The sequence below is a fragment of the Phyllostomus hastatus genome, unplaced genomic scaffold (genome assembly GCF_019186645.2).
Source record: "Phyllostomus hastatus isolate PE091 unplaced genomic scaffold, TTU_PhHast_1.1 phas_scaffold_1066, whole genome shotgun sequence".
NCBI lineage: Eukaryota > Metazoa > Chordata > Mammalia > Chiroptera > Phyllostomidae > Phyllostomus > Phyllostomus hastatus.
Window position 1 is genome coordinate 30,205,402 of NW_025334004.1, and position 26,558 is coordinate 30,231,959.

General features: G+C 58.2%; 1 protein-coding gene across 4 annotated transcripts in view; it reads right to left on the reverse strand.

Moving 5' to 3' along the window:
• CHST15 (carbohydrate sulfotransferase 15) overlaps nucleotides 1-26,558 on the reverse strand; it is a 70,802-nt gene that overhangs the window by 30,854 nt on the left and 13,390 nt on the right. For all 4 annotated transcript variants that reach the window (XM_045854101.1, XM_045854103.1, XM_045854102.1 and 1 more), the window contains exon 2: nucleotides 586-1,631. In XM_045854101.1, coding sequence (XP_045710057.1) covers nucleotides 586-1,131 — 546 coding nt within the window. In that variant the 5' untranslated portion in view covers nucleotides 1,132-1,631. The remainder of the gene's footprint in view (nucleotides 1-585; nucleotides 1,632-26,558) is intronic.

Genomic DNA, 26,558 nt, shown 5'->3' on the forward strand with positions numbered 1-26,558 from the left:
GCTTGAGGTATCCCCCGACAGCGACGAAATGCCAACGGCACGCGAGACTGGGTCGATAGCCAGTGACCGTGAGTTTTTCTCATCCCAAAATAAAAATAAACTTTGGGAAGAAGGAAGGTAAAGGACGGATCGAAATTCATCCTGCCACGGTTTATCTTGGGCACACGCACGCTCGCATGACAGACAGCCTAATTACACAGTAGGAACCTTTTTTCCTGGTTGTGTATTTCATGGCCATCAGAGACACAAACACTAATCAGGACAGAGGAGGAGAAGCTGGGCGATGGGGATCTATAAAAGCGGCTTTAACCGCCACAAGGATGTCTCCAACATGAAGTGCAGCAGCGGGATCAGGAGGTAGGTCATCCTTTGGCATTTCTGGCTGCAGCCTTTCGTGCCACCTGCTCCCTTCTTGGCGTCAACATTGTCAACCGACAGCATTCTCCCCGGTGCGCCCTGGTCCGCAAGGATGTCAAATGACCCCTGTTACACTGGAGGCATTTTCCCTGGAGATGGGGACAGAAGAGGAAGCCTCCACTGCTTAAAACCCCGCCGCTCCACAGAGATCAGCGTCAGGCTACTCACGTGCGACTCCTGCTTCCTGAGATCGTCTGGGTCCGGGAGCTGCCTGGCGGTGAACTCGATGCGGGCGGCGATGCTGCTGATGATCAGCCTCATGCTCGGGTAGTCCTTCGTGTAGGAGATGTTGCCGACAGGCGGCTGGTGGTGAGGCTCCCTGGCCTCGGCCGGGCTCTCCCCGTCCACCCAGCCGGGGTTGCTGGGGAAGGGTCCGTAACGGAACGGCGAGGCGATCAGCAGCTCCTGGTGGGCCCCCGAAAGGATGTAAGAGGCCATCACCAAGGTCATGATGATCAGTCCGAAGACCAGGCTGCATCGCTTCCCCTTCCGGAAGCGCAGAAGCCCGCCCCAGCTCTCGCTCCCCTCGGCCCGCACTTCGAGGACAGCGAGCAAGTTCATCTGCCTCCCGTCCACGCAGAACACTATCTTGTCTTCTCCCTGGCACACGGGGCCCTCCTGGCGACCGGGGCGGGGGCCCGTGCGGCCGCCGGCCTGCTGCCTGTGCGCGTCGTCGGGGAACAGCTGGATGCAGCAGTTAATGCAGTGCCTCATGGTAATGGCCTTGCACGGCTGGCCCGGCGAGCCATGGGCGAGGCGTCCAGGGGCACGCACCCCGCGCTGCAAGACGTGAAGGGCGTCTCGGGTTTAGGGAAGGCGATGTGAAGGCCCCGGCGGCAGACACGAGAAGGAGCGGGCACCGACGCAGGACGGGCGTTCCCTGGTGCGACGCGGGCAGGCAGCAGGGAGAAGTGATCCCCAACTGTCATGCTCTGTCAGCGGCGCCTCTGCGACCGTGGGGAAAAGCCACAGGCTGGAGAGCCACCCTGCCCGCCCCTTCAGGTTTTTCCCATGGCACGAGATGAAGTGGAAGGCGTCTCGCCGGGGCGCAGGGAAACCCCCAGGAGATGGGCAGATGTCATGGTCTTCTCGGCGGGGGATGGGCCGGCTGGCCGGCCATGGGGGCGCCCGGGAAGGTTCCACTCTCACATCCCGTGTTCCCTTGAAATGCGTCCTCCTCGGGGGGCAGAAAAATCTTTAAGCTGACCGATTACCTAAACGACAAAGGAAAGACCTTTTTATTACATTGTCTGATAATAGCAGTGACCCAGGGGTTATTGGAGAACTTCTAAGCATGAGCCAAAGCTTGCCGAGTCACAGACAAGTCAGAGAAAGTTATATAGCGTAAAGGAAGGGTTCACGGCCTCGGTGCCTGGCTCTGGGGTTCAATTTCTGCCAGCAAACGTACCCCCAACGCCAGCAGCGCCGGCACCACGTCAAACACCTCATATTTTTGCCCAGTTCTCCAACCCTTTCGTGCCTCCGCCGGACACAGCTCAATTAGTGGGTTCCCCCAGTTGCCATCATTCTCAGGTTCATGCAATGGCCGGTGACCGTGAACTTGAGAGATGAATTTGAAATAGCGGCGCTTTGAAGTCAAATAAAAATCTGCAAAGGAGGACGGCGAGGGTGGGAGCAGGCAGAGGGGAAAATGCTTTCGCTCTCCCTGGCAGCCCTAATACTCTTTCCCTAGAGCTAACCTTTATTACCAGCTCAGGAAGCAAAAGTTAATGAAAACTTAGAGAGACTGAAATGATTCTCCTCTCCAGTATCCAGTAGAGTGTGGATCACATAAAAAACCACTTGACTTTAAGTTATTAAGCAATTAAATCCAATGTGCAGTATTCCCTTGTGCGGCATAACTCCTCAGACCCTGAAATAATTTTTTACTTTCATCATCCTGGGAAAAACATGATTCTTAAAAATCCATTAATAGAATCCTGTGGTTATAAAATGTATTATTGCTCAGATGATGCTTCTTTGTAGATGTTATGAGAGAGAGAGAGAGAGAGAGAGAGAGAGAGAGAGAGCGCGCGCGCACGCGCAAAACCGAGACCTACTTAGTTCCCAGCTGTGGCAGACCACCACTGCCTAGCTGTGTGACCTTCCGCAAGCCACATAACCTCTCTGAGCTCTGGTTTGCTCACCAGTAAAACGAGGGTAGGAGAACCTCCCTGATAACTCTGTAAAAGCATGAAATTAGCGCATGGGAAGAGTTGGCACAAAGTCTACACATCTTTAGCATCCCCCAAAGGGTGGGTAACACTCACACTACTAACATCATCGATGCCTGTTCCTGCTACGATTTTTAAATTGTCAGCGGATGCCCAGAACACTTGAAACGGAGCCCGAAATGGGAGACCCCACCGCACCGTTTTTTCTTAGCGCGCTCCCTACCCAAGGGCGAGGGGCACACTCCAACTCCGCACGCACAGCCTGTCCCCGGAGGAGGTCGAACTAGCTAACCCTGCATCCGAGCCTCCTCATTCTGGCGGAAGGCCCGAGCGATCAGAACTCGCTAGCAGAACCGTGCGGTTCCCCTGGACCGAAGGCCCGCATCCCATCCACACCCGCTGACCAAGAAATAGCCAAGCGGTGTGTCCTCCGGCGCCCCCCACACGGCGCTCTGCACCGTGTCGCTGAGTGCTCCGTGCGTCGGTGACTGGGGGAAAGGTGGAAGGGACACAGTTACAGGCTTCTTTACACCAGGGCTTCTCGGGGCCTTGAAACCCCGCTCCTAAGCCCTGTGGATGCCCGGGAGGGGAGAGAACTGTATGACACAGAATTCCCGAGACGTGACCGGCCGCGGAATTCCTCGCCTCGGTCTCACGGGGCCAGCGTGAGAGATGCTGGCCAGCGGAGGCCGAGATGGGGTCGGACAGCTCTGCGAGGAGCAGAGGCGTGGGGGGAGCTGCAGGACAAGCCGCCCCAGAGCTGGGTGACATCTCAGGCCCCACCCCCACCCTGCACCCCCCCCGCAACCCCCCGAGAGCGCCAAGCTCTGCTTCAACCTTGTCAGCCGCCCCTGACCTCTTCTCTCTGGGTACAAACCATTCTTCCAAACCACAGAAACAAAAGGGCAAGCCCCCTGACTTGGCAGCCCCGTCCCTGAGCCAAGAAAACATCGTCTCCCACGCCGAGGACAAGGCTCCGGCCAGGGTCTCGGTGGGGAGCGAGTTCCCGCTCTCCGTCTCTCTGGCTGGACGAGGCCCAGTGGACTTCTTCTTCTTCCTTAAAGGAAACGAGGCCTCTGAAGCCCCAGGCAAGGATGTGCAGTATCTGGACCCAACAGAACGGGCAGAACATTCCTGATCGAGAACAAAGGCTTCTCCTTACAAGCCAAGTGGATCCGTAAACCTCGGGGTAGACGGAGAAGTGGACCGAGTCAGCAGCGCGTCGCTGGGCGGAGCGTTTGCCCCCTGGCCCGGCTGTTCCCGCCCCTCCACCTCTCACTGCGTAAGCATAAGAAGGGGCGCTGAGAACTGGGGAGACAATTCCAGGTGACTTCGGGGCCCTCAAGAGAAAAGAAAAGGCCCTGGCTGGCGCAGCTCAGTGGATGGAGCGCGGGCTGCGAACCAAAGTGTCGCAGGTTCGATTCCCAGCCAGGGCACATGCCTGGGTTGCAGGCCATGACCCCCAGCAACCGCACATGGATGTTTCTCTCTCTCTCTCTCTCTCTCCCTCCTTTCCCTCTCTAAAAATAAATAAATAAAATCTTTTAAAAAGAGAGAGAGAGAGGGAGGGAGAAAAGAAAACAATAATTCTCGGTGCCCTGGGATTTATCCCTGATTCGTTCGTTCTCTCTCTGTTCACCGGATCCCTTCGGAAGGCCCGGTGTGTCCGGGGCGCCGCTGAGGATGCCGACCCAGGTCTGGGGGGCCTGGAGCCCACACAAGCGGGGGCAGGGGTGACGTCATGCAAAAATTAGTATTTGGTCTTTGTTTCTCGCACACTCCTCCTAAAAACCCTTGCAATGTCCTGAGTGCTAGATCATTATTCATCCTAAGTCCCTTTCAACACACCTGAGTTTGTGCCAATGAGGTGACTCAGGGCGGGGGGGGCAGATGGCTTCAGGGTGGGGATGGTCACCAGAAGCCCGAGCCTTGATCAAAAACTTAGAGCTTTCAGCCCGGCCCCTCCAACCTCCAAAGAGAGGAGCGAAACCGCAGGCTGAGTTCATCGTCAATGTCAAAGGTTTGATCAGTCATGCCCACACAACGGAAGCTCCATAAAAAACCCTAAACAACAGGACTCGGAGAGCTTGCGAGCTGGTGAGCCTGGAGGTGCAGGGAGGGGGCCCCCCAGAGAGGGCATGGACGCCGAGGGCCCCTCCCCGCTCCCCTTGCCCCCTGCGTCTCCTCCGTCCGGCTCCTCCTCAGTTGTGTCCTTCGGAACAAACTGATCGCGGGAAGGGAGGAAGGCACTTCCCGAGTCCTGTGCACTGTTCTAGCCAATCGTCAGTCCCGAGGAGCACGTGGGGGTGGGGGGACCTCTGAGCGTGCTGCCAAGTCAGACAGAAGTGTGGGGGGGCTGGGGACCCAGCCCTGGCGGCTGGCGTCTGAGGTGCAGGCAGCCTCGGGGGACGGGGCCGCAGAGCCAGGGGGGCTCTGGCCTGACTCCCAGTGGTGGGCGTCGGGGCGGAACTGGACGGGACGGCCGGACCCCCGGCTGGAGTCGGAGGGCTGGAGAGCTCGCTGGTACGGGAAAACACCCCGGGGTGGGGGCGACCCTCTTTGCGAAAAGAATTTTAAACTTTCTCACTTTTTCCAAGTGTTACCGAAACATACAGCCAGTGTATATAGTATATAAAATCCACCTTGGTAACATCCACTAAAAACAGTCAGACGACCCGGTGAACCCACGGCCGGCGCCCTTGTAAGAACAGAGCCAACCCGCGTCCTACACCCAGGGTGGCGCCGGCGGGACCCCGACGGGCAGCCCTCTTCCCACCTGGAGCCTATGTCCCACCAGCAGCTGGGGCCAGAGACGGTAGAAAAGTCACAATGAGTAAGATCGTCACTGAGATGCCAAGGAGGGTTAAGAAGAAAACTGAAAGGGAAGAGGATACGAGAAAGCCGTTTGTGTGGAGGTTCTCGGTGCCTCACGAGGGCCGGTGATCCCTCATCATTCGGAGCCGCCCCGTGTGGGCTGTGGGGTGTGGGGCAGCATCCCCGCCGTCCACCCCACCCCCTGGAGCAGCTGCTGGAGAGGAGCAGGTGCAGGAGACAGGACGGCCTGGAAGACCTGGGTTAGGAGGGACATCCGAGTGACCACCACAAAGCCAGACGCAAAAGTAAAGACCCCATGAAGGACAGAACCTGGAGATGGCAGCCTTTGAGGACCGACCACGGGGAGGGCTGAACCCTGGGCTATCGGGCAGGTGGGACAGAAGGCCCCGATGGGAGGGGCGGTAGGGGCCAGACTGTGTAAGGGAGGGTCTGGAACGGCCAGAGGTAGGACTGGGGTGTGCCCAAGGGCAAAAGGGATGCACGCCACACTGCGAGTTCCCCCAAAAGGACCTTTGCAATATGTGTAACTATTGGCCTAGCTCAGTGAAGAACACCCCAATTCATGGGGACTCTGTCGAAGGGAAGACCCTGACCTGGCCTTTCCCTCGGCCACAAACTGTCCCTTCAGACCCCCCCGGTCGTTCAGCCTTAGAAACTGAGCCACACTCGCCGCCGGCGCTTCGTCTGTCTGGAACACGCCCACGTTTGGTGCCAGTGGCCTCGGGTCAGACAGGACTCCTGGCGCTCCCATTCAGGTGTAAACCCAAGAGCTCAGGGATGCATTTCAGGGAGCTTGCCGCCCGGCCCGGGGCTCAACGCTGGGCGCTGGGGATGCAGACTGTAAGTGTGGGAACTGGGCCCCGCCGCGGGAGATCAGATATCCGGTCCCAGAATAGAAAGCGTTCAATTCCCGGGCCCTGGCTGGGATGCCCCCATTAACCTATGCACCCCAAGCATCATCAGCAAGCCATTTATAACAAAATCGTCATTGAGAGGCCTAGAAATACCGCCGTAGATGAAGTAATTGAATGCCCCCTCGGTGCAAGATCGATAAAGGGCATCCAATTTCACCCTAGGAAAAACTTATTAAATTATTGTAGCTATAAGCTGATACAGCAGGAGAGAGATGTATGACACTTCAAAGGAAATCTAGATGGATTTAAATAAATAGCTTCATTTAGGTAGAACATTTACAACTGCCCTCTGGGAGTCGAGGGGAAAATAGCGCTAATAACATTATTTTACTTTAATGTTTTAAAGGGAAAAAAAAATGGATGGTTCTTAATTAACCTTTACTAAAACACAAAGCCTCCTCCTGATTAGTCCGTCTAACTGCCGACATTTCTCTCCGGGCCAGGTATATGGAAATACATTTTTTTCCGAGGACAATTCATCAACAAGTGGGGGAAGGAACATTTTTCACCTTTAGCTCTGAGATATCGCGAGGTCGTCCCGGAGCCTGAGAAAGCTGACAAGCCCAGAGCACTCTGGACCAAGAACAGGTCGGCCGTCCCCATCTCAAACCTGGACCACTCGGCGGTCAGCAAGCAGAGGAAGCTCCCCCTTCTTGCCGGACATTCTCTGGCCTCCAGCGTGGAGCGGGGAAGACAGGTCGCCGTCACGAGGACCAGGATGCGAAGGCCGTGTCTGCTCAGTGGCCTTAGAGGGTTCACGTACGTGACCCGGGGGCCTCGGCATTCTCAAAAGAAGTCCTCCACAGGAACCGATCACACGCCGCCTCGCCTGCTGCCGCCAGCAACCTGGCTTTGACCTTGAGCAAGTCGTTCAACCTCTCCCCTCCCGCTTCCTCGGAGGTAAACTGGGAATAATCCTAGCACCTATGTCATAGCTGTGAGTGTCACGTGACCCTAGCCACGTGAAGTGCTTGGAACACGTGTTCACTATTGTCATATACACACACAGTCTCAGCCCACAGCAAAGTGGCGGGTTATTACTATCTACTGCAGACCGAGTCATTGGCTTCCGTTCGTGACCCCTCCCTGTATTCCACCCCCAACCACGCGGGGGGCTTTGCAGTCCCTCCAACTAAGGGAGGGGGACACCCTTCTCCACCCGGCGGTTCGAGTCTGGAGACTTTCTCTGGCCCACAGAACGGGGCAGAAGGGACACCGCGCCGGCTCCAAGCTGGGGCCCGAAGACACATGTTGCTTGTCCTCTGCCCCTCGGCCATCACGGTGGGAAGAATGTGGCAGCACAGCCAGGAGGGGGATGAGAGACATGCGTGCGGAGCAGAGCCACCTGGCGGAGCAGAGCCACCTGGCCGAGCGGGCCAGGACAGCCCACCCGGGCAGGCCCGTGAGAAACGGTCAGTGGTTGTTCTGCTGCGTGCGGGGGGTCCTGTCTGGTGATGGACGCTGGGGACGCACTCCTCTCCGGTTACAAACAACCGATGTTACTAAGTTAAACCAGTAAAATTCTCCACGTAAGGGCTCCAAACAGAGTGTTTATACGAGGAAAGTGAATGACGCGAGCAATTCATCCAAAGGCCCAGAGAAGCAACTGAACCTTTTTGCCTCAAAGAACCTCCTGGCCAACATCGGAGACGGAGACGCCAAAACAACGCTCCAAACCCAGAGGGCAGCTCTTCCCCGATCAAGGCCTCACTGCCCAGATGTCACCCGCAGGTGACTTCCTGGCAACACGTGGGCACGCTGACAGCCACAGCTGTTCTGTTGTCGCTCCCCGGGCTCCTGACCCCATCACCCCACTTCCTAAATGAGGCCCTGCTCCTTCCTGCTGGGAGTTCCTGTGATTCCTTCCTCGCTTCCTCTCCTCAAACAGGCCCTTCCTGGAGCCTCATCCTTAAGGCTTCCTTGCCAGGTTCCACGTTTCCTGAGGACGGAGACGCTGCGTCCCTGCTTTGTCTGAGACGAGGATTCTCCAGCAGGATCTTTCCGACTGGCCCGGAGCATGCGTCATACGAAACTCAGGCTGTTGCTATTTTAAAAGTTATTTTTAAAGCGCACTTGACTCTACATACTTAAGCTCGTCATCCACATTGTATTTGTTTGTGACTACTTTACATGCTTGACAGCATAGGAAGCATATTCTAAACCATTATTTTCTTCCATAAAAAATAAAAACAGCCTTGCCCTGAGATCGAGTCTCCACAACAAGCAGCTTCCTCTGCGGTCTGGCCTAGGGCTCAGCCGCACCGCAGGCCAGCAACTCAGCCATTCTGTGACTTCGTCTCCTCGTCTGTAAAATGGGAGTGAAACCATCTCTGTCTCCCAGCACGGGTGGGGAGCGACAATGAGACAATATAAACAAAAGGCTTAACCTAGCCCCTGGCTCAGAGCAAGCGCCAGCTGAGGACAGCTAGTCTTCGCATCACTGCATCACTAGCTGTCAGGGGGTGTACAGTTCTGGGCACAGGTGTCCCATTCTCCTGTCTGCAGTGATCTGAAGGAACGAAGGAGAAGAGACAGGTGCAGCTACAGGCAGGCACACAGACGGGAAGTCGGAGTTTTGCAGTAGAAAGAGGCAGGAAAAAGCAGAGCGGACTGGGGTCATCGGGTGCCTCAACAACCGGGGTGGGGAGCCCTGGGGAACCTGGGGCAGGTGTGGCTGCCAGTCCAGAGAAGCTTAGCCCCTTCCGGATGACCGTCCCTGCAGATGACCTTCGGTGCTTCACCGGGAGGGTCAGGTTTCCAGAAAGGTGTCTGTCCCCAAAGGCCTGAGGGTCTGGGCTAAGTGAGCCACTCCTGGGAGGAGAGAGACTGCCGGGAGCAACGCACAGGGGACCCCTGGGGACTTCTACTACAGAGCCCTTCTCACGGAAAGGTCTGGAACCCCTCCAGAGCGATGGCGGGCAGGCACAGCCCAGGCCGACCCCTGGGCAGGCTCCCGAGAATCAGACCCGCGGGTGCCTGCCCACCAGGCTCTGCGTCGCACAGCCAGGAAACTGAAGCCCCGAGCGGTTCTGCGCTTCCCCGGGGGCGCACGGCCCAGGATACAGGCCTGGCCTCTGACCCCAGTCTTCCCCCACACCTGATGGGCGAGGGAGCCCCTCCGGCACCCTGCCACCCTGCCACCCTGCCACCCTGGCCTGGGTGCAGCCCCTCCGGCAGTTCTTTCTGGCGGCTTCCCATCCCTTCAGGGATCCCTCCCGAGAACAGATGTGCAGTCCCACCCGAGACACGGGGCAGGGCGCCCCGGAGGCCACGGGAGGCAGATGAGGGAGGAGACGCAGGTGCCTCCTCCGTCACCTCGTGGGCCCGGGGCGCCGAGTCTCAGGCCGGGAGTCTCAGCCCGGCTCCTCGCGGGTGCGTCTCCTCCTGCTGTGGGGTCTGACGTGAGACAGGGACAGCACTGGACAGGGACCGGGTTCACAGAGACCCGGCCTGGTGCCAAGGGTGGGGCAGGGGGGAGGAGGAGGGCAGAGCACTCTCACTCCAGGCTCTGCGGGGCAGGCAACAGGCCGTTTACAGTGGTAATACAAATAAAGACTCCGACCATTAACAAACGGTGCAGGGATGAACTCTGTGTTTCATATGCTCACCACGGGAGACCCACTTGGGCCACCGCATACGGCCCACTCCCAGGACAGCCCCCGCTCCCACCAGCCCCTGAGAACGGGCGGAACCCAGACAGAGCCAGCGCTGATGCACGGTGCTCAGGACTCCTGTCTGCTCGTCACAGCTGTGCCCTGGCCACCACAGCTCCCTGGCTGGGGGCGGGCAGGCGGGCGGGCGGGCGAGGGATCTTTTCAAAGGTCTCGGTGGTGGGGCTCCCCCCCGTAGCGCCCGCTACCGCAGCTCCCTGCACCACCGGCCGGCGCCTCCTTCCCGAGTCGATGGCAGCCCTGTGAGGTCAGCACTGGGATCCCCAAGCTGTATGGGGGAAACTGAGGCACCGCAGGGTCGAAACCCTGCACAGAGCCCCGCAGCCGGCCAGCCGCGGGGCCCACAGCCCCGTCTGGCTGCAAGGCCCGCGGACTTCCTCCTGCACGACCCCCCGAGATGGAACCTCGGGGAGAAAACTCCTCTGGGCCTGGGACCCCAGAAGTAGAATGGCCAGCCTTCGGCCAGCCCACCGGCCACCCACTCTCGCAGGAGCCACAGCGGGAGGTCCTGGCTCTACAAGGGCAAGGCCAGCGACGCCCAACCCTTCATTCGAACCCACGGAGGCACCGGGACTTCCATTCATCCGGTACGCCGCTGTGTCCGGCACCCGGCGGTGGCCGCTACAGAGGGTCTATGCCAGTGAGAGAAGGAGCAAACTGCCGGCAGACCCCCAGACCAGGCTCTTGCCACTCGGTGACACCACGGTAAAACAGGCCCGAGGTGTCCTTGCACCCAGACACCAGGCGGGGGGCGGCCACGCGTCCCGTGGGTGCACCACGGTGCTCTGAGAAGAGCTCACAGTGAGTGTCCCTGTGTCACAGACAGGGAAACCGGCCCAGAGAATTCACTGCCGTCCACCTCCCCCCGCACGGGGCTCAGAGCAGCGAGTCCCACCTCGTCCAGCTCACGGCGCACGCAAGCGAACAGCTAACCTTCTTCAACACGTCAAAAAATACGTTCTGTTTTTTGCCCATCTGACAAAAGGATTGCGTATAATTTTGATTCACTCACACCGGACGGCTGTTATTGTGTTCGCTGTCGTCATTTTTTTTTTATCTGACCATCTAAGGGAAAAGAGGTCAGTGCCCCTGAGTAAACAGTCAGGTACTGCGTGTGTTTAAAATTCTTGCGGAGCTCCGGGGGGCGGCGGGGGGGGACCGCTGACTTCGAGTGCAGGCGGGAGGGCTGGCCTGGGTAGCTCGGGGCTTGGACGGAGCACCGGCCGCGCCGCTCACCAGCCGCAGGGCCACCGGCCAATCCTCACCCCCCAGCCCCTCAGCCTCCTCTTCTCACGGTGCAGGGGCCTCAGGAACCCAGGCGCGTGGTCAACTCTGTTCTTCTTTCAGGACGCTTCTGAGGGTTCGGACATACCGACCTCGACTACCAGGAAAAAGGGACCCGTGTTCAGCCTGGGCTCAGCCCGGGGGCGTTTGGGCTCCACTGGGGACCGTAAAGACAGCCAGCAGATGCCAGTCGCCTTCCGACAACTTCCCCTGAACGCCAGCAGGAAAGCGAAGGGAGAGATGGGACTCCCAGTGCATCGCAGAGACTCCCAATTAGGGCCCGGAGGAGCAGGGTGCCCCGTCCCCACCTGGGCCCCCAGGTCCCTCCCGCCCGCTCCGGCGGGACTCAGGGGAGGGTGCGGACAGCCGAAGAGGCCCGACCCGGATGTCCTTCAGGACGGGCAGAGAAGAGGGGACGGCGGCTCGCACACGTTCAAAGCCAAGGGCGGAGAATGGTGCTGCAGATGTCCGGGGCGCCCTGCGAAGAATAAATGAGGGGCGGCTCGGCTGATGGGCAGCAGCTGCGTCCCCCCAGCAGATGGCCGGGCTGATCGGAATACATCGAAACATTGTTTCATGCCCAGCGACATCGGCAAAATAAGAATCTGCTTAACCCTTGAACAAGAAGAATCGCCTGAAAGCCACTTCTTTGAAATGTCTCTTGGATGGAAAGAGGAAGCAATACGACTGAATTCCGGCGTCCTCTGGAGGGTTTGAGAACACGGGCGGGGAAAGGGGGTTTGTCCAGGACGTCCCTTAGGTCTGTGAGCACTCCCCGCCTGCTCGCCAGAAGGCCTGGCCCTTCAAAAGGGGGGGCAAGAGGCCAGGAGTGCACCTCCCGCACCAACCCCAGCTCGGGCATGTACACCCAGGGCTGTGGGTAGGTGTGCCACCCCCACTCCCCGCCCTGTACAGAGGCAGACCAGGAGCTGCAAGAAGCTACAATACAATTTGAATCTTCCGTCTTCAAAATACATTAACATTTGAAACATGGTTTTTAAACTAAGTTTCACTCGGATGTATCACTCAGTGATACAAAGTCTGCAGCGAGCTCCAGCTTGCCTTCCCAGCTGCAGGCTGCTCCCGGCCCCCTGGGGCACCTAGAGGGAATTTATTATCTCCCGCCTTCAGGGTGCCCTGGAGGTGAGTGTAAGAAGCCCGACATGGGGGGCGGGGGGAGCGGGGCTGGGAGAGTGACCCGGACTGAACATCAGCTCTGCGGTAGGTGCTGTGCCGCCTCTGACTGCCCCGTCTTCAGAGCGGTGACCCAGGGGGATGGATGCTCCGCTTCGCAGGTAAGCAAACTGGGGCGCTGAGCAGGGGAGTGGCTGGTCCCGCAGCACACAGCACGTGAGTGGCAGAGCTGGACTTAAACACGAGTGGAAGCCCTGCCCGCCCCTCAGTGCAGGGAGGGCAGGACGTGACAGGTCGCAGCTTCCAGTCGTTGGGAGCGGAGGGGGGCGGAGGGGGGGGGGGAGCGGTGGGATCCACCCTCCACTCCGACACGGCCATCCTGCTTCCAGTTTCACTCACACAGACCGAGCGTTACTTTTGCAACCACAAAGACGGTAAAGATGGAGTCAGCAAAGTAAACGTCGAACAAAAAGGTGCGGCACACCGAAAACCGGGCTGGGCCGAGGCCGCCAGAATGGGAGCTCCCAGCCCCGAGCCTCCGTCTCCCTCACCTGTTGGAAATGCCTGCGCTCCGGCCTCCCTCCCCAGACCAGGTGGCCCGGGGCGGGCGGGGGGGGGGGTCGGCAACGGGCTACAGACTGGCCACACAGGCAAGCATGACGGACCGAAGGCCTTCGTGTGAAGTGCCCAGTGGACACTACGCCAGGGTCTCACTTCGTGCCCTTGTTTGTCGTTATCTTTTAATTAGGAGCGTCTTCCCATTGGACACGCTCAAGTGCTCAATTGCCAGAAAGCTCCAGCTCCCTCTGACCCCGGAGCGGTGTGCTGAGCGCTGGGCTCCGCCCTCTCTGCCACGGCTGTGGGCCGGCCACAGAGCTCCCCGGCATGAGCACACACCTTGACACACACTTGCACAGTCCAAACTCACCCCAAGGGGCAGCGAGCAAAAGGGACAGCGGGCGCCTGGAGGACAATGTCTCGTGACTGTCCGCCCATGACAGGGAGCGTCTGGCAGCGACGGACCCTGACCACGCCCCCCACAGCCGTGCACGCGTGAGAAGGAGCACGTGGTCCTGGCGTGGCCACGAGCAACAGCGAAACCCCAAACCCCGGCAGCAGCCCTCGGGCACCCAGCCATGCCCCTGTGCCCGCGTGCCGGTCTGTAGAGTGGATGCGATGGCAGAGCCTCCGGCGTGGAGGGCGGTGAGGACGGAACTCGATGATCCATGCCACGTGCCTTGGAGGGCGCCCGCCTCAATAAACAGCATCCGCCCCCCCACCACGGTCCTCATTTGCCTTCCTCCCTCCCTCCCTCCCGCCCTCCCACTGCCAGCCGGACCTCAGCGCAGCAGTGGGGACCCCGGGCTGGAGTGGGAAGGCCGGCCGACTCGGATGCGAGGCAGGCAGAAGGAGAGCAGCAAAGGCTTCGTATCAGCGATGTCTGGGCGACACTGAAGGGGGTCAGGGAGGAGCCCTTCCCTTCCCCGCGGGGACGTGGCCACGGAGACGCTGGTGCCGCAAGGACGCGGGAGCCGAGAGCCGCTCTTTGGATGGGAGGGGACACCCCGAGGAGAAACTAACGTTGAGAAGGGTCATTTCAAACCCTCCTTTAGCCTTTTAGAAAGTGGGCCCAGTCCCTGATGACCCCACTCAAATCTGAAACCCCGACCCCAGACGGATGCCCCGCCCGGTGTGAGGACCTCAGATACAGCCAGACTGTTGACAAGGAAGTCATTTCTCTCTTCCAGGACGCAGAGACATTTCTGAAAGCATTTGGAGGTGTACGCATTTCCCCCCCACAAAAAAATGTCTCTCCAAGTTTCAATTCTTGACGCCGGAGCCATGGACACTCAATAAATACCATTAACGAGGGCGCGCTCTCCAAGAGCACCTCCCTGTCTCGGGAGCCCAGCTGAAACACCACCCAAACTCTGCCGTGCATGCCCTCTGGTCGGTGGGCAGGGGCTGCTGGCCCCAGACAGAAGCCCCCTTTTGCGACGAGGGAAAGCGGAGTGGGCACAGGAGGGGCGGGGACACGGGGCAGGAAGGCAGGCGGCCGAGCTGCAGATAAACAAACCAGATTCCTCTCGGCACGGAGACAAAGTGGGATCTTTGTCAGAGAGACCTGGGGAGTGTTCATCGGGAAGGTCGGGACTTGCTTACAGAGAGCCGACTTCCTCCTGGGTTAAAAAAAGCCTCAAACTTCTTTTTGAAAAAAAAAAAAGACTTTAAAAAAGTCCTTAGAGCCTTCCTATCAAGAACTGCTCTGGTCTGTTTCATAAAAATAAACAGTTGGCCGAAACTCGCTGTTCAGAGCGAACGTCAGCTCAGAGCCCGTGGGAATGTCCACTGACGCCCCGGGGGCCCGTGTGAGGCCTTTCCCCGCCCCTCCCCAGGCCCAGGGGAGGCCACGGGGCCACGACACAGCAATGAACTCGGAGCCCACGGGACTGCCCAGCGAGCAGAGCAGGAACTTGCCTGCCACGGTGGCACGTCCAGCCCAGGGGACACCACAGCGTCCCGACACAAGCACACTGACCCTGTGACTTCAGTCAGGCCACCTAGCCTCTGAGCCAGCCCCCCTCCCCCGGTCAGCAGCTGAGCTATGAATGGACGTCCGGTCCACCCCTCCCCCCCGTGAAGTACGGCAGGGGGATATGGGGAGAAAGGGGACCGTGCCCCAGTGTCTGTGTCTGCCCTTCTGGTCCTTGTCCCACTGCGCTGGTTTCTGTGTGTCCGGCCGCCTCTCCACACGGCTGGCCTGCCTGGCCCATGAACTCCGGCTCCCCCTCAGGTGTCAGCCCAGGGGCCCCCACCCAGGTCCCTCCTCCGTCAAACCGCGCCCACCGCTCGCCTGGGCGAGTGCTGGGTGGCCGGGCCGGCCTCCGCCGGGACCTCCAGGCTCCCCGCTCCTCGCCGGCCAGTGTCTCCTTTGTTCACGGTCACAGGTGTTTCCCGAAGGAAGAAAATCACACAGGGAGGCAGGAGCCGGCCAACACAACACGTGTGCGAATACGGCACGGTTGTGAACGGAATTCCCAATAAATGTGTGTTTTTATTCTACAGGTTCTAAAATTCTGCCTGTCTGTGATTAGTGCCCAAGTCACTGAAAACCCACTTTCTGCCGCCGAGAGAGGCGGGAGTCGGCCGTGGCTCCGCTGCGGGACTGTTCGGTGGGCTGGCCCCTGGCTCCATGGGCCTGAGATTCCTGACACCCCCAGAGAGCCCTCTGACCCCCACCCCAATCCTGCGGGAGCAGGGAGCAGGGCCCCTGAGGGTGTCCTTCCCACCGACCCAGGTGCCCCTCCTGCCCACGTTAGCTTTCCTACTCAGGGAAACACAAGACAACATGTCTTAGTTAATGCCAGGATTCTTATTTGTGGTTAGAAGCTCTGTTTTTTTTTTCCATTTTGTCTCGTTTTTACCCATGTTCAGTTCTCTCAGACCTTTCGGGCACATTTCTGAAGGCACCCCACCAATGCAATATTTTTATTCCTCACCTGGGGATACGTTTATTGGTTTCAGAGAGAGGAGTAGGAGGAGAGAGGGAGGAAAACATCAGTCGGTTGCACCCCACACATGCCCTGACCGGGAATCGAACCCACAGACTTCTGGTGTACGGGACAACACTCCAATCAACCGAGCTACCCAGCCAGGGCTCTATCAGCACAATTTTTCAAGACCAAGTTCAAGACAAAAGAAAAAGAAAAAAAAATCCCTCTTCCTTTTGGATCACATTCCTTCCTTTCCTGTAAAGGAAATTTGGAAATGTTTCAGAAACACCAAGTATTCAGAGTCAACTAAAATTCCAAATGATCTTTCTTCTCTCTCTCTCTCTCTCTCTCTCTCTCTCTCTCTCTCTCTCTCTCTTTCTTTTTCTTTTTTTCTTTCACCTTTCTTTCTTTATCTTTCTTTCTTTTTCTCTCTCTCTTTTTTTTTTGGCGCTCCAGCTACCTTCCCCTCTTTTCCACTCCAGAAGAGAAAACTACCAATTACCTACATAATCAAATGAGCTCCTCCATTTAATTAATTTGAGGGCTTCACTGGTTTTTATGAGCGAGGAAAACCAGCACTTTGGATTCAAAAAATTAGCCGTGGCGTTACAGGGGGCCAAGGCAGGAAGAGCCCCGCATGCCCACCGGCTCTGTTCTGGCAGCCAGGATGGGGCTGGGGCGGGGGAGGAACAAGAAACGATGCTTCTGGGACCCCTTCAGCTCACAGCCCACAGCCGGGGGCTCCCTCCCCGCCCCAACGACCAGGGCCTGCTCTGTCCCTGCCTCGTGTCCTTCCTGAGCCTCACCCCCTCCCCCTTGCATGGCATTGGCAGAAAGAGACACATTTCGGCCGTCCCGAAGCGATCTGGGGTTAATTTCACGTCCTGATGACAAAGGTTGCGACAGGGCTGGACTGCCCGTGGTTGACTCTGTTTCTGAGCGCTTCACACCCCTTTCTGCTGTCGTGAGAACTGGAGCAGATACCAACGACTAGGAACAAATCCCAAAGGTGCTTCTCCCTAGGAATGGCCAACAGCATTCACTTTGCAATTTAAAAAGGAGATGGAGACCTTTCCGCTTGGGCCCAGGGGGCACGCCTGGCTCTCATCGCCTGTCTCCCAGAGACGGGGGCAGGGGGGTCGGCCAGCACAGCCAGGCAGCTTCTCCTCCGGGACCTGCCCTTCCTCCCTGCCCGCAGCTTCCTGAGACCACCAGGTCCCCTGGGGGATAGGACGGCAGGACACATGTGAGCACACGCCATCAGTTCACACTCCCCTCTCTGGCCCCCTCGCCCCCACCCCCTCTAGGACCTGACCCACCCCAGGAGCTTTGTGGCTGGAGCAGGTGGCCGTCTGCACATCCCGGCGTGACTGGCTGGGCTTCTCAGAGCATCGCCAGGCACGGGCCCCGATCCCAAGGGACACAGTGACAGCACCCCAGACACCAAGTTCTGCAAGGGCCAGGACTCCTGCAGGCAGCCGACACTGAGCCTTTCAAATTCTTGTTGGGGATCTCAAGGAAAGAAGGAGGAACGTCTTTCAGAGGTGGCATGAAACCCTTCGTTAGCATCTCCTATGGCTATTTTCTGGCCAGTGGTTTGCATTGAGTGAAACTGCTGGCGTCTCCCTTCCTCATTCAGGTCCATCTGCTCGGTCATCGGTGCCAGGCCTTGAGGAGGGGCCCGAAAGAGGGCACGCTTCTGTCCTACGGCCAGCGGTCCAGCTGGGCCCTGCAGCCACCAGGACTGAACGTCAGAACCGAAGCCAGGCGCCCGAGAGACCATCATTTTAAAGCCCTCCCTTCCCAGGTAAGGCAGTCAGCCATCTGCCCCACCTCCCCGCCGACTCTCAAGTCCGACACCCGGGGCCGACAAGAGTGGGTGTGTCTGCAGCAGAGCCCACAGACGGGAGCCGAAGCCGTCCAGGTCTTCCGGCAACACTAGAAACGTCCGTGAACGTCATTTCCCCAAGTAGAGCTGGGTTCTCAGCTTTCACTAAAGGTTGTGCCTAAACGTGTAAGATGGAAATGATGTATTGAGATTCTTATCCAGAGACTTCATGGCGACACTCGCAGAATCTTTGCCCCGATTACTGAACTCACTGAAGCAAAAAAATAAAAAATAAAAAATGAGCATACGGCTTATTCCGGCACCAGCCACCTCCAGGTCTCACCTTCTCTGGGGTTGGAGGCAGAGCGGCAGGGGGCGGGGGGCGGGGGGCTGGAAACCAGTCTCCACGCGCAGACCCGAGGGAGCAGGGTGCTGGCTGTGAGCACACGGGTCACAGAGACAGCCTGCCCCCGCGCCCCTCAGGCCCCCTCTGAGAAAAGGGACGAATTCAGTCCTGTGTGGTGTCGTGGAATGGTGGGGACGGTGCCAACCACGGAGCCCAGCACTCTCCTCTGACGCCCGCCATCCTCCTCACCACCACCTGCCCCCACTGCCGCCCCCCCGCGTCCGTGCTTAGCTGGCGTGTCAGGGGTGGCTCTGTCTGGTCTGTGTCACACACCGCCGACTCTCATGCTGGCTTCTTCTGGGAGGCTGGCTCACCGAAACGCCGCCGAAACAAATTCCTTCCCCGTCTGCCGCAGCAACGGAGCCTTCACGTGCTGATCCGGAAAAGGAAGGTCCAGACGCACTTGGCGACGTCTTCCGAGTCTGTTTCAAAACAATCGCCCTGTGCTTACGAATACTGCTGCTCTCACATGGCCTGCCCCGACTGCCCCACTCTTAAATACCAATAAATAATGGGAAAGCCAGAGGAAAAGTTACTTTTAAAATAAGACCTTGCCTCCAGCCTGCAAACCAAAGGGTCGCTGGTTCGATTCCCAGTCAGGGTACATGCCTGGGTTGTGGGCCAGGTCCCCAGTAGGGGCTGCACAAGAGGCAACCACACATTGATGTTTTTCTCCTTCTCTTTCTCCCTCCTTTCCCCTCTGTCTGAAAATAAATAAATAAAATCTTTAAAAAAAAATAGGGCCTTGCCTTGTGAATAAAGTGCCAAGCATTCCATTTATTAAAAGGGAAGGCAAATTTGAGTGATAAAAACAGCATCATTCTTACTTTAGAATGTTATTTCTGGTGGTACTTGGGGCCCCCAAGCCCAAAAAGAAAGCTTAGCAAGGGGACGGTCCAAGCTGGGAAGAAAGTCTCCGAACAACTGAGCACATCCCGCTGAGCTAAGTAAGCAGCAGTCAGACGCAAGCGGGACACGGCCGGCCAGCGTGGGGACTCTGCCTCTCAGGGGTGGGACAGTCTGTGCCCCCGCACAGACACCGGCTCAGCCTCGAGCCCCGGGGGGTCCCTCCGCAGAGATGATGACTCTGACCTTGACCGGGCGAAGGTGCACATTCCCATGAACCAACATCCCACTCCAGTTCCCGCATCCCCTCGCTCTGCCAAGCACAAGGAGAACTGGGTTCCACTGAATTCTGCAAGTTCGACTCCAGAGCAAACGAAGGTCACCCGGAGGGAGCATAAATGCAGCCAGTCAATGCAGCCGGTCCGGTGAAGTTCAAGTGGATCCCTGCCGCTCTCAGGCCCCAGAGGCTGAGCGGATGGATGAGAATGGGTGGAGAGGGCATGGTGGATCTAATGCCGCCGGCCCTGGGGGGTGAAGTGGGAGAACCCAGGGCCTCTGGCATGTCTCAGGGTGCCCCCCACCCCAAGGTGATGCAAGGAGAAGCACAAACCAGCAGTGGGCAGGGCCTGTGGCTGGGAGTCTGGATGGGCACGAGTTCCTGGTTTCCGGTTGCAGAATTTGAGTCACTGACTTTAAATAGGCACGAAGATCAAAGGACTGATGAGCCAGCCCCGTGCCCCGCCCCCAGGTCCCTGCCGAGGGGCGCCGGAGCTCAAAGCCAGCCTGAGCCCCCCATCTCACGCCCCGCCCAACCAGCCAGCGCATCCATGCAGACCCAGACCCCAGGTCCCCCCCGAGGAGGGCCCGGGTGTCCCTCACCCCGCCCTGACTTCCACATGTCCTGTTCTCCCGGGCCCTGACCAACCAGGGTCTGTGCGTGAGGCTGCATTAACTGTGGAAAATAATAAGTGTGACAGTCACCCCAGAATGGGATTCCCCAAAGCTAAGTTCCCTGTTCGCCCGCCACGTGGACCCAGCTGTTTCCTGGGGCAACAGGGAAGTGCTGATACCACCTGGGGCGCAGTCAGGGGCAAACGGCAGAGAATGACGGACGGACGCCCTGCTTGGAAGACAGGGAAGCTCCCCAAGACGAGGACATTTCTCTTTTCAGTGCGCACAGTGGAGACAGTTTTTCGGAGAAAAAGAAAACCCGGCACTTGGAGTCTCAGACTAGTGGACAACTTTGACCCTGAGTTCCTGACCACCCAGGTCCGGGGCCCGACCGCTTGGCATAATTCAGGGACACCGATGCCCCCACCTCCCAGGGCCACACTGGGCCCTCAGATTAAGACAGCACGTTCCCAACTCACGCATTCAACGAAGCGTAACAGCCCTACTATGTGCCAGGCCCAAGGGCAGAGCAGGAACATGGCCGTGAACAAAGCAAGGCCGATGGTGGACGGAGCTCTCAGCCAGTGAGAGCAGCACCCAGAACCCCACAGAGAAGGCGATGACGAGTCACATGGGCTCCGACTGTGGGCGAAAATGAGCTGCTGCACCCGCGTACCTGCCCACGCACTGCTGTGCACACCTGAGTGTCACCACCTGCCACCTCTGCACAGACTCCCCGGAGGGACCCCCACTGCCCCTCCGGAAATGGTGGGGCCAAAGCGGGGGTCAGAAATCAATCCTGATTCACCGTCTGGGGCACATTTCTGTGGCTTAGTGTTTGGAGGGGCTGGCTCTACCCCATCGGAGTAGGGATTTAAAGGAAACCAAATTTAATTTCAAATTCGAGGCCACGTTCCCCGGACTGGTGGCGGGTCCTGTCCCACTCACGCATGCCTGTCGTGTAGCCCAGAGTGACTGGGGCTTTCTCCCCAGCGTGGAGGGCCGGCGCCTGCACTCATTTCCGAAGGCACCGTCTGGGGAGGAGGACGGGCAGGGCCCCAGCGCAGCCCCCTGAGGCATTCGGGGTGCAGCGGGTGTTGTCGATGCCAAGCACGGGGCCAGGTATGTACTCAGCCTGGCACCCTGCTCCCAGGGGAGCGAGACAATGGAGGGGAAGTGGGGGCCTTTCTCATCCCCTCCGATTCCCCGCACTCTGGCTCCAGCTGCAGCAAGGAAGGGAGACCCCTCCGGCTCAGCGGCTCCAGCAGAGAGCGAATGTGGGCCACGTACCCAAGTTCAAGGGTCCCAGATGAAGCATTTCCACATATTTTATTCAACCCAGTGTATCCCAAATACTATCATTTCAATGCACACTCAGTGTCACCATTATCCGTGAAATAGTTTGCACTGTGTTTTCACAGAGACTTCAAACTCCAGCGCGTACTTCCCAGTGATGCACGTCTCAATCCGAATGCTACATTTTCATCAACATCTTACAGCTGAAGAAGGAGTCCCGTGCCCAGGCGGCTCCAAACATTCTTAAAAGTTTTCCACTAACCGAACGGAGAGTCTGTTGGAAGTTACACTGAGATTCGGCGCAAGTGGAAGTTGCAGTTCCTCCGTGGTACTAGTCACATCTTCCGTGCTCATTAGCCACTTGTGGCCGCTGTCACCATGGTGAGCGGGGCAGATACAAAGTGTCCCCACCATCACAGGAAGTCCTGCGGCACAGGGCTGCAGGGGACCATTCCTGACTTCCTTCATTTCCCTCCTCACCCCGCCTCCCAAGAAAGGGCACCGGCAAGTCCCCGTGTCCCCGCACTGACGCACAGCTCTGCAGGGCGCGAGACGGAAGCCCAGCTTCCCGCCCCATCCCCCCACCCCAGATGCCTGCCTCTCCCGCGGGCTGGGGGCAGGCGAGCGACCACCGTGGGTGACTTCGGAGCCTCCAGCTCAGGGCCTCAGATCTTCCTTCCTTTCGAGCCTCCCTTATCCATCCAGACACAGCCAAGGTCGCACGCTAGGCCTTGACGGAGCCAGGACGGAGTGGGTGTACCCGCTGGGCCTCAGCCAGGGCCGGCCCCAGTGAGCCTGTGATCAAGGACAGTGTGAGTCCCCTCCCCTTTGGTTTCCTGTCTGCCTCAGGGAGACCAGCACACCCGCACTCCGAGGTCTCAGCAACCTGCAGGGACCCAGGAAATGCCACCCGACTCTTCCCACTGCTGTGGGCCCCGATCACATCGAACATCAGTCACACGTGAGTGCACCTCAGTCCAGGTGTGGAAGGAAAATTAGTGGAGTAATCACCAAATAAAGCTCTCAGAGCGAGCCATACTGACCGCAGTCCCCTTCCCCCAGCCCCCAGGAGGGAGAAACCCCGGCCCCAAGCTGGGGCACAGAGTCCGGCTGCCAGTGAAACGTGCCCCCGGCGTGCAGGACCCCAGCAGGGACAGCGGCGTCCTTCTGGGGCCTCGGCGAGCAGAGAGAAGGGCCCGTGTCAGTCTCTCCTGCAGCACAGACCCGCCCGAGAGCGGCAGCAGCTGCTCCCCGGGGCCTTCCCCTCTGGAAACAGAGGGGGGCGGGCCTGTTTTCCAGGCTCTTACTGCATCCTTCAGAGCCTCATCCTCTGCTCCTCTGTGGGGAGGCAGGGGGGGAGGGGATGGGGGACACGGGACAGGAGCCGAGGCCGCTCCCACCCAGGACCCGCAGCCTGCACCGAGGTGTGAGCCCCCAGAAATCGTTCGAATGCTCGTCACTGATGCGAGCTGGAGGGCTCTGGGCACAGGGTCCCCAGCCGAGACCCCAAAACTGCCCGGCGCCCGTCCCCAGCTGAGGGGACCCCACGACTGAGCAGGAGAAACGAACAGACTGCAGCTGCAGGGACACGAGGGGGACTCCCCCAGACAGAGAACTCGCTGCCTGGTGGCTCCAGTTACACACAGTGGGGAGAGCAGGCGACAGCGGTGGAGGCTGGGGAGGCGGGGACGGGTGACCTCCCCTGCCTGGCGGGGGAGGGGGCGGCGGTGGGAGCCGACAAGACAGAAGAGATCTCTCACTCTCTCTCTTTTTTTCTTTTGTCTGTGTGTCGAAATATTTTCCCCAATAGCTTTAAACCAGATGTATTACTTACGTTATCTCAGACTCCCACACCAGGTGATAAAAATATTGTGAGCTTTAGTCCTATTATTTTTCTTCTCGAAACCAAAGTGCCCATGGATGTCTTCACCGAGAAAGCACACAGAACCGGCTCTGGCCCGCACGTGACGGCTCGATGCTCACTGTGGCTGAGCGCTGGCCGCGGCTGCAGCTGCGCTGAAAGTGGGGGGGGGGGTTTCCTGCGGGGCAGGTGCGGCACTGCCCCCCCCACCCGGCCCTGACCCCGGGCTCAGCACGGGGAGCTGTGGCCCCCGGAACCACCGATCCCCGACGGGCTCTCTCTCCCCAGCCAGGTGGTACAAAAGGCGGGTTCTTTCTTGCCCCAAGCGCCCCAGACCCACCGACTTGTGACGACGAAGTCACAGCGTCCTGGCTCCCTGGCATCTCACGTCTCCAGTGGCCTCTGCACACGGAGGACAAAGCAGGAAAACCCAGTCCCCCGAGACACGGCTCTGCCAGGTCGGACCCGGACAGCTTCCCTTCCCTGTTCTAGCAGTGTCCACCACCCTCCCCACACACACACAGAACAACTTTCCTCCTCATTCAGGACGCCCGGCTCCGACCGAAAGCACAGAGAGTCCTGGCTCTTCCTCCGCTGCACTGCCCCCTCTCTCCGGCTGACGGCCCCCGGTACCACTTGCCGCTCTGCCGTGGGCTTCCGAAGGGAAAGGCAGCCACGTGGCAGGTGCCACTTCCAGCTCCCCGTGCAGGGAGAGAACGAAGACTCAACCCAAAGCAGAGGTGGCTCACCCAGGCCCTGCAGCCCCTTGTCCAGAGACAGGGTGCTCTGGGCGCTGGGGTTTTTCTTTCTTTTTTATTTTATGTATTTATTTATATTTTAGAGAAAGGAGAGGGAGGGAGAAAGTGAGGGAGAGAAACATGATGCATGAGAGCAACGTCGACTGGTTGCCTCTCGCACACCTCCACCTAGGGACCTGGCCCGCAACCCGGGCATGTGCCCCGACTGGGAATGGAACCGGTGACTTCTTGGTTCACAGGCCGATGCTCAGTCCACCGAGCTGCACCAGCTGGGGCTGCACCGGGCCGCTCAGAAGGGCCTGCATTTGGTTTCGTGCTCCTGCTGTCCTTGTTTTAAACTCTTAATTTTTAAATGCAGGGCTCACAGTTCCACACTGTGCCAGGCTCTGCAAATTATAGAGCCAGTTCTGGAAACACCTGAGGCGTTACATAATCAGGATGAAAAGGAGAGAGAAATCGTGCCCGGGGAGCCTCCCTTCTTCCTGGTGCTCAGAACAGCTAAGGAACAAACACTCAGAAAATGGCAGGGACCGCTCCGGCAGCCTTTCCGAATCAGAGCCTTCCACTCCCCACCAGGGATGCGGTCAGCAGAGGCACTTTCCAGGAGCCCGTTTATCATCCCTCGGATCTATACCAGCACTTTCCCTAATGCAGCTCTGCCCGATGAGTCAAAACATATGGGGCCCTTTAATTTACCGTGTTAATGTGATTACACATCCATCCCGGAGTCTGGCTCCCGCCCCTGCACTCGAAGCAGGCCCGTCTGCGGGGTTTACAACCCGAAGCCCACGCCCCCCCCCCCCCCAGCCCCTTCGAACGAGAAAAATCTTTACCTTGGGTGAGGGATGGGCTCCTCCCACAGCCCACAAAGAAAATTAAGCCCTTGCACAAAGGAGGGTCCTGCTCTGTTAGTTTTTACCACTCGTCCCCGGGACGGTGCGGTTTAAACACCGTTTACAAACAAGCTTGATTTTAACCTTGGTTTATGGAGACACCAAAATCAATTCAGTACTTGCTGACCATGCCCTCGCATGGCGCTCCGGTGGCATCTCACAATTAATGCAGCTCACAGGGCTGAGAGGGAGCCGCTTCGCACAACACCTTCTGGTTATTTAAGCTTCACTCTGACCCGCGGCTGAGTGCAGGGGCTCAGAGACAGCACGCTGCACGGCGGGGAGTGTGCGTCTTCAAGAAAAACGTTTTGTAGGCGGTTTGATTACAACACCCCAGAGCATACGTCCATTGGAACTGAGGACCCCATCAAACCAAATGAGGCAGCAGACACCTTCCCAGCCCTGAAGGTACCTAAAGGGGCAGCGTAGAAATTTCCCTCAGCTCTTTGCGTGTTTTGCTGGGACAACTGCTTTCACCGTGAAACCAACCGCACTCGGGAACGGAAGTGACAGATCTTCCCGGTCACGCCTCGGTGTTGGGGAAAGCGACGTGGAGAGGGCAAGTGAGCAGCCCCGGAACATGGAGCAGTGGCTGAGGACTGGGACCAGAAACGTCCGGGCCTGAACCACGGAGGACAGCCCAGCAACCTCCGACGGCGGACGGCCCGGGTTCAAGGCCTGACTCTACCACTCACGAGCTGCCAGCACGCGGGCAGGGTGAACCTCTCTAGCTTCGGTCTTCATGTCTGTATAATGGGCACGGTGACAGCCATCTATCAGAAAGGTTAATGACATAATGTAGGTAAAAACTGGCAAGAGTACCCGAACATTGATTACTACAATCAGAACTCATTTCCCAGTTCCCTGCCCGACGCTCTTATTACACCAAACATTCTTGGCACGTCCTTAGCCCCAAGGATCCCCCAGACGGGGAAGGAGGTGATCTACGTGCACGCACCCGGGGTGACACCCCACAAAGCGCCACGCGGGCATGTGGAACACACGGAATGCATCCATCACGGGCCTTCCAGGATTGACTGACCTGATGGAAATGAAGTTTAACTGATGGCCCACGGGAAGGGATCTAAGGACAATCTAAAAGATAAAGAACAACACTGAGGTTCATGAGATCCTAAAACACTTTCGGAGCAGCGCAGATCCCTGGGCTGACTCAACCTAGGAGGCAGCAGAATACGGCCTGTCGCTTAGTTAACGGTGCCCGCGTCCACTTCCTGATCTCGATGACCCTCTGGCCGTGGAGATGCTGTCACTGCGGGAATCTGGCCGAAGAGTACACGGCCATGCTGAACTCTCCCTGCCGCTCCCTGCGAGTCTGAAGTTATTTCAGAATAAAAAGCTGAAAGGAAACAAGGAGGTAACATCTCGGAGCGCCAAAAGATTAAGGGGATTCTTGGCAAGTTGCCAGCACGCCAACACAATCAGTTTCCAGACGTCGTGGCCCCATGGGAATGCGGGGAGAGATGCTGAATGAGCATCTGGAACGATTCTAAATCAAGCTACTCTGAAAGAAAAAAAAAAGTGTCTCTGAGTCCTCCGCTTCCTAAAACACAGGGAAATTTATTTTTGGCTCATTGTTTAAAAATGAAGCATCAACAACATAAAATGGAGATGTATATCGCTATGACGACTGATAAACATTTATTAGGAAAACGTCGGCACGTTACACCCTTACAGAGGTCCAGAAAGGACCAGAGAGAGGTTTAAAGTTTATGAAAATAATCAACAGAAACAATTTGTTGAGGCCCTATGCTGTGTTGGGTTGACCAGTTGGCCGTTGGGCATCATTCCCAAGAAGAAAAGGCTGTCGTTAACCTGTCATGAGCATGGAGTGGCTA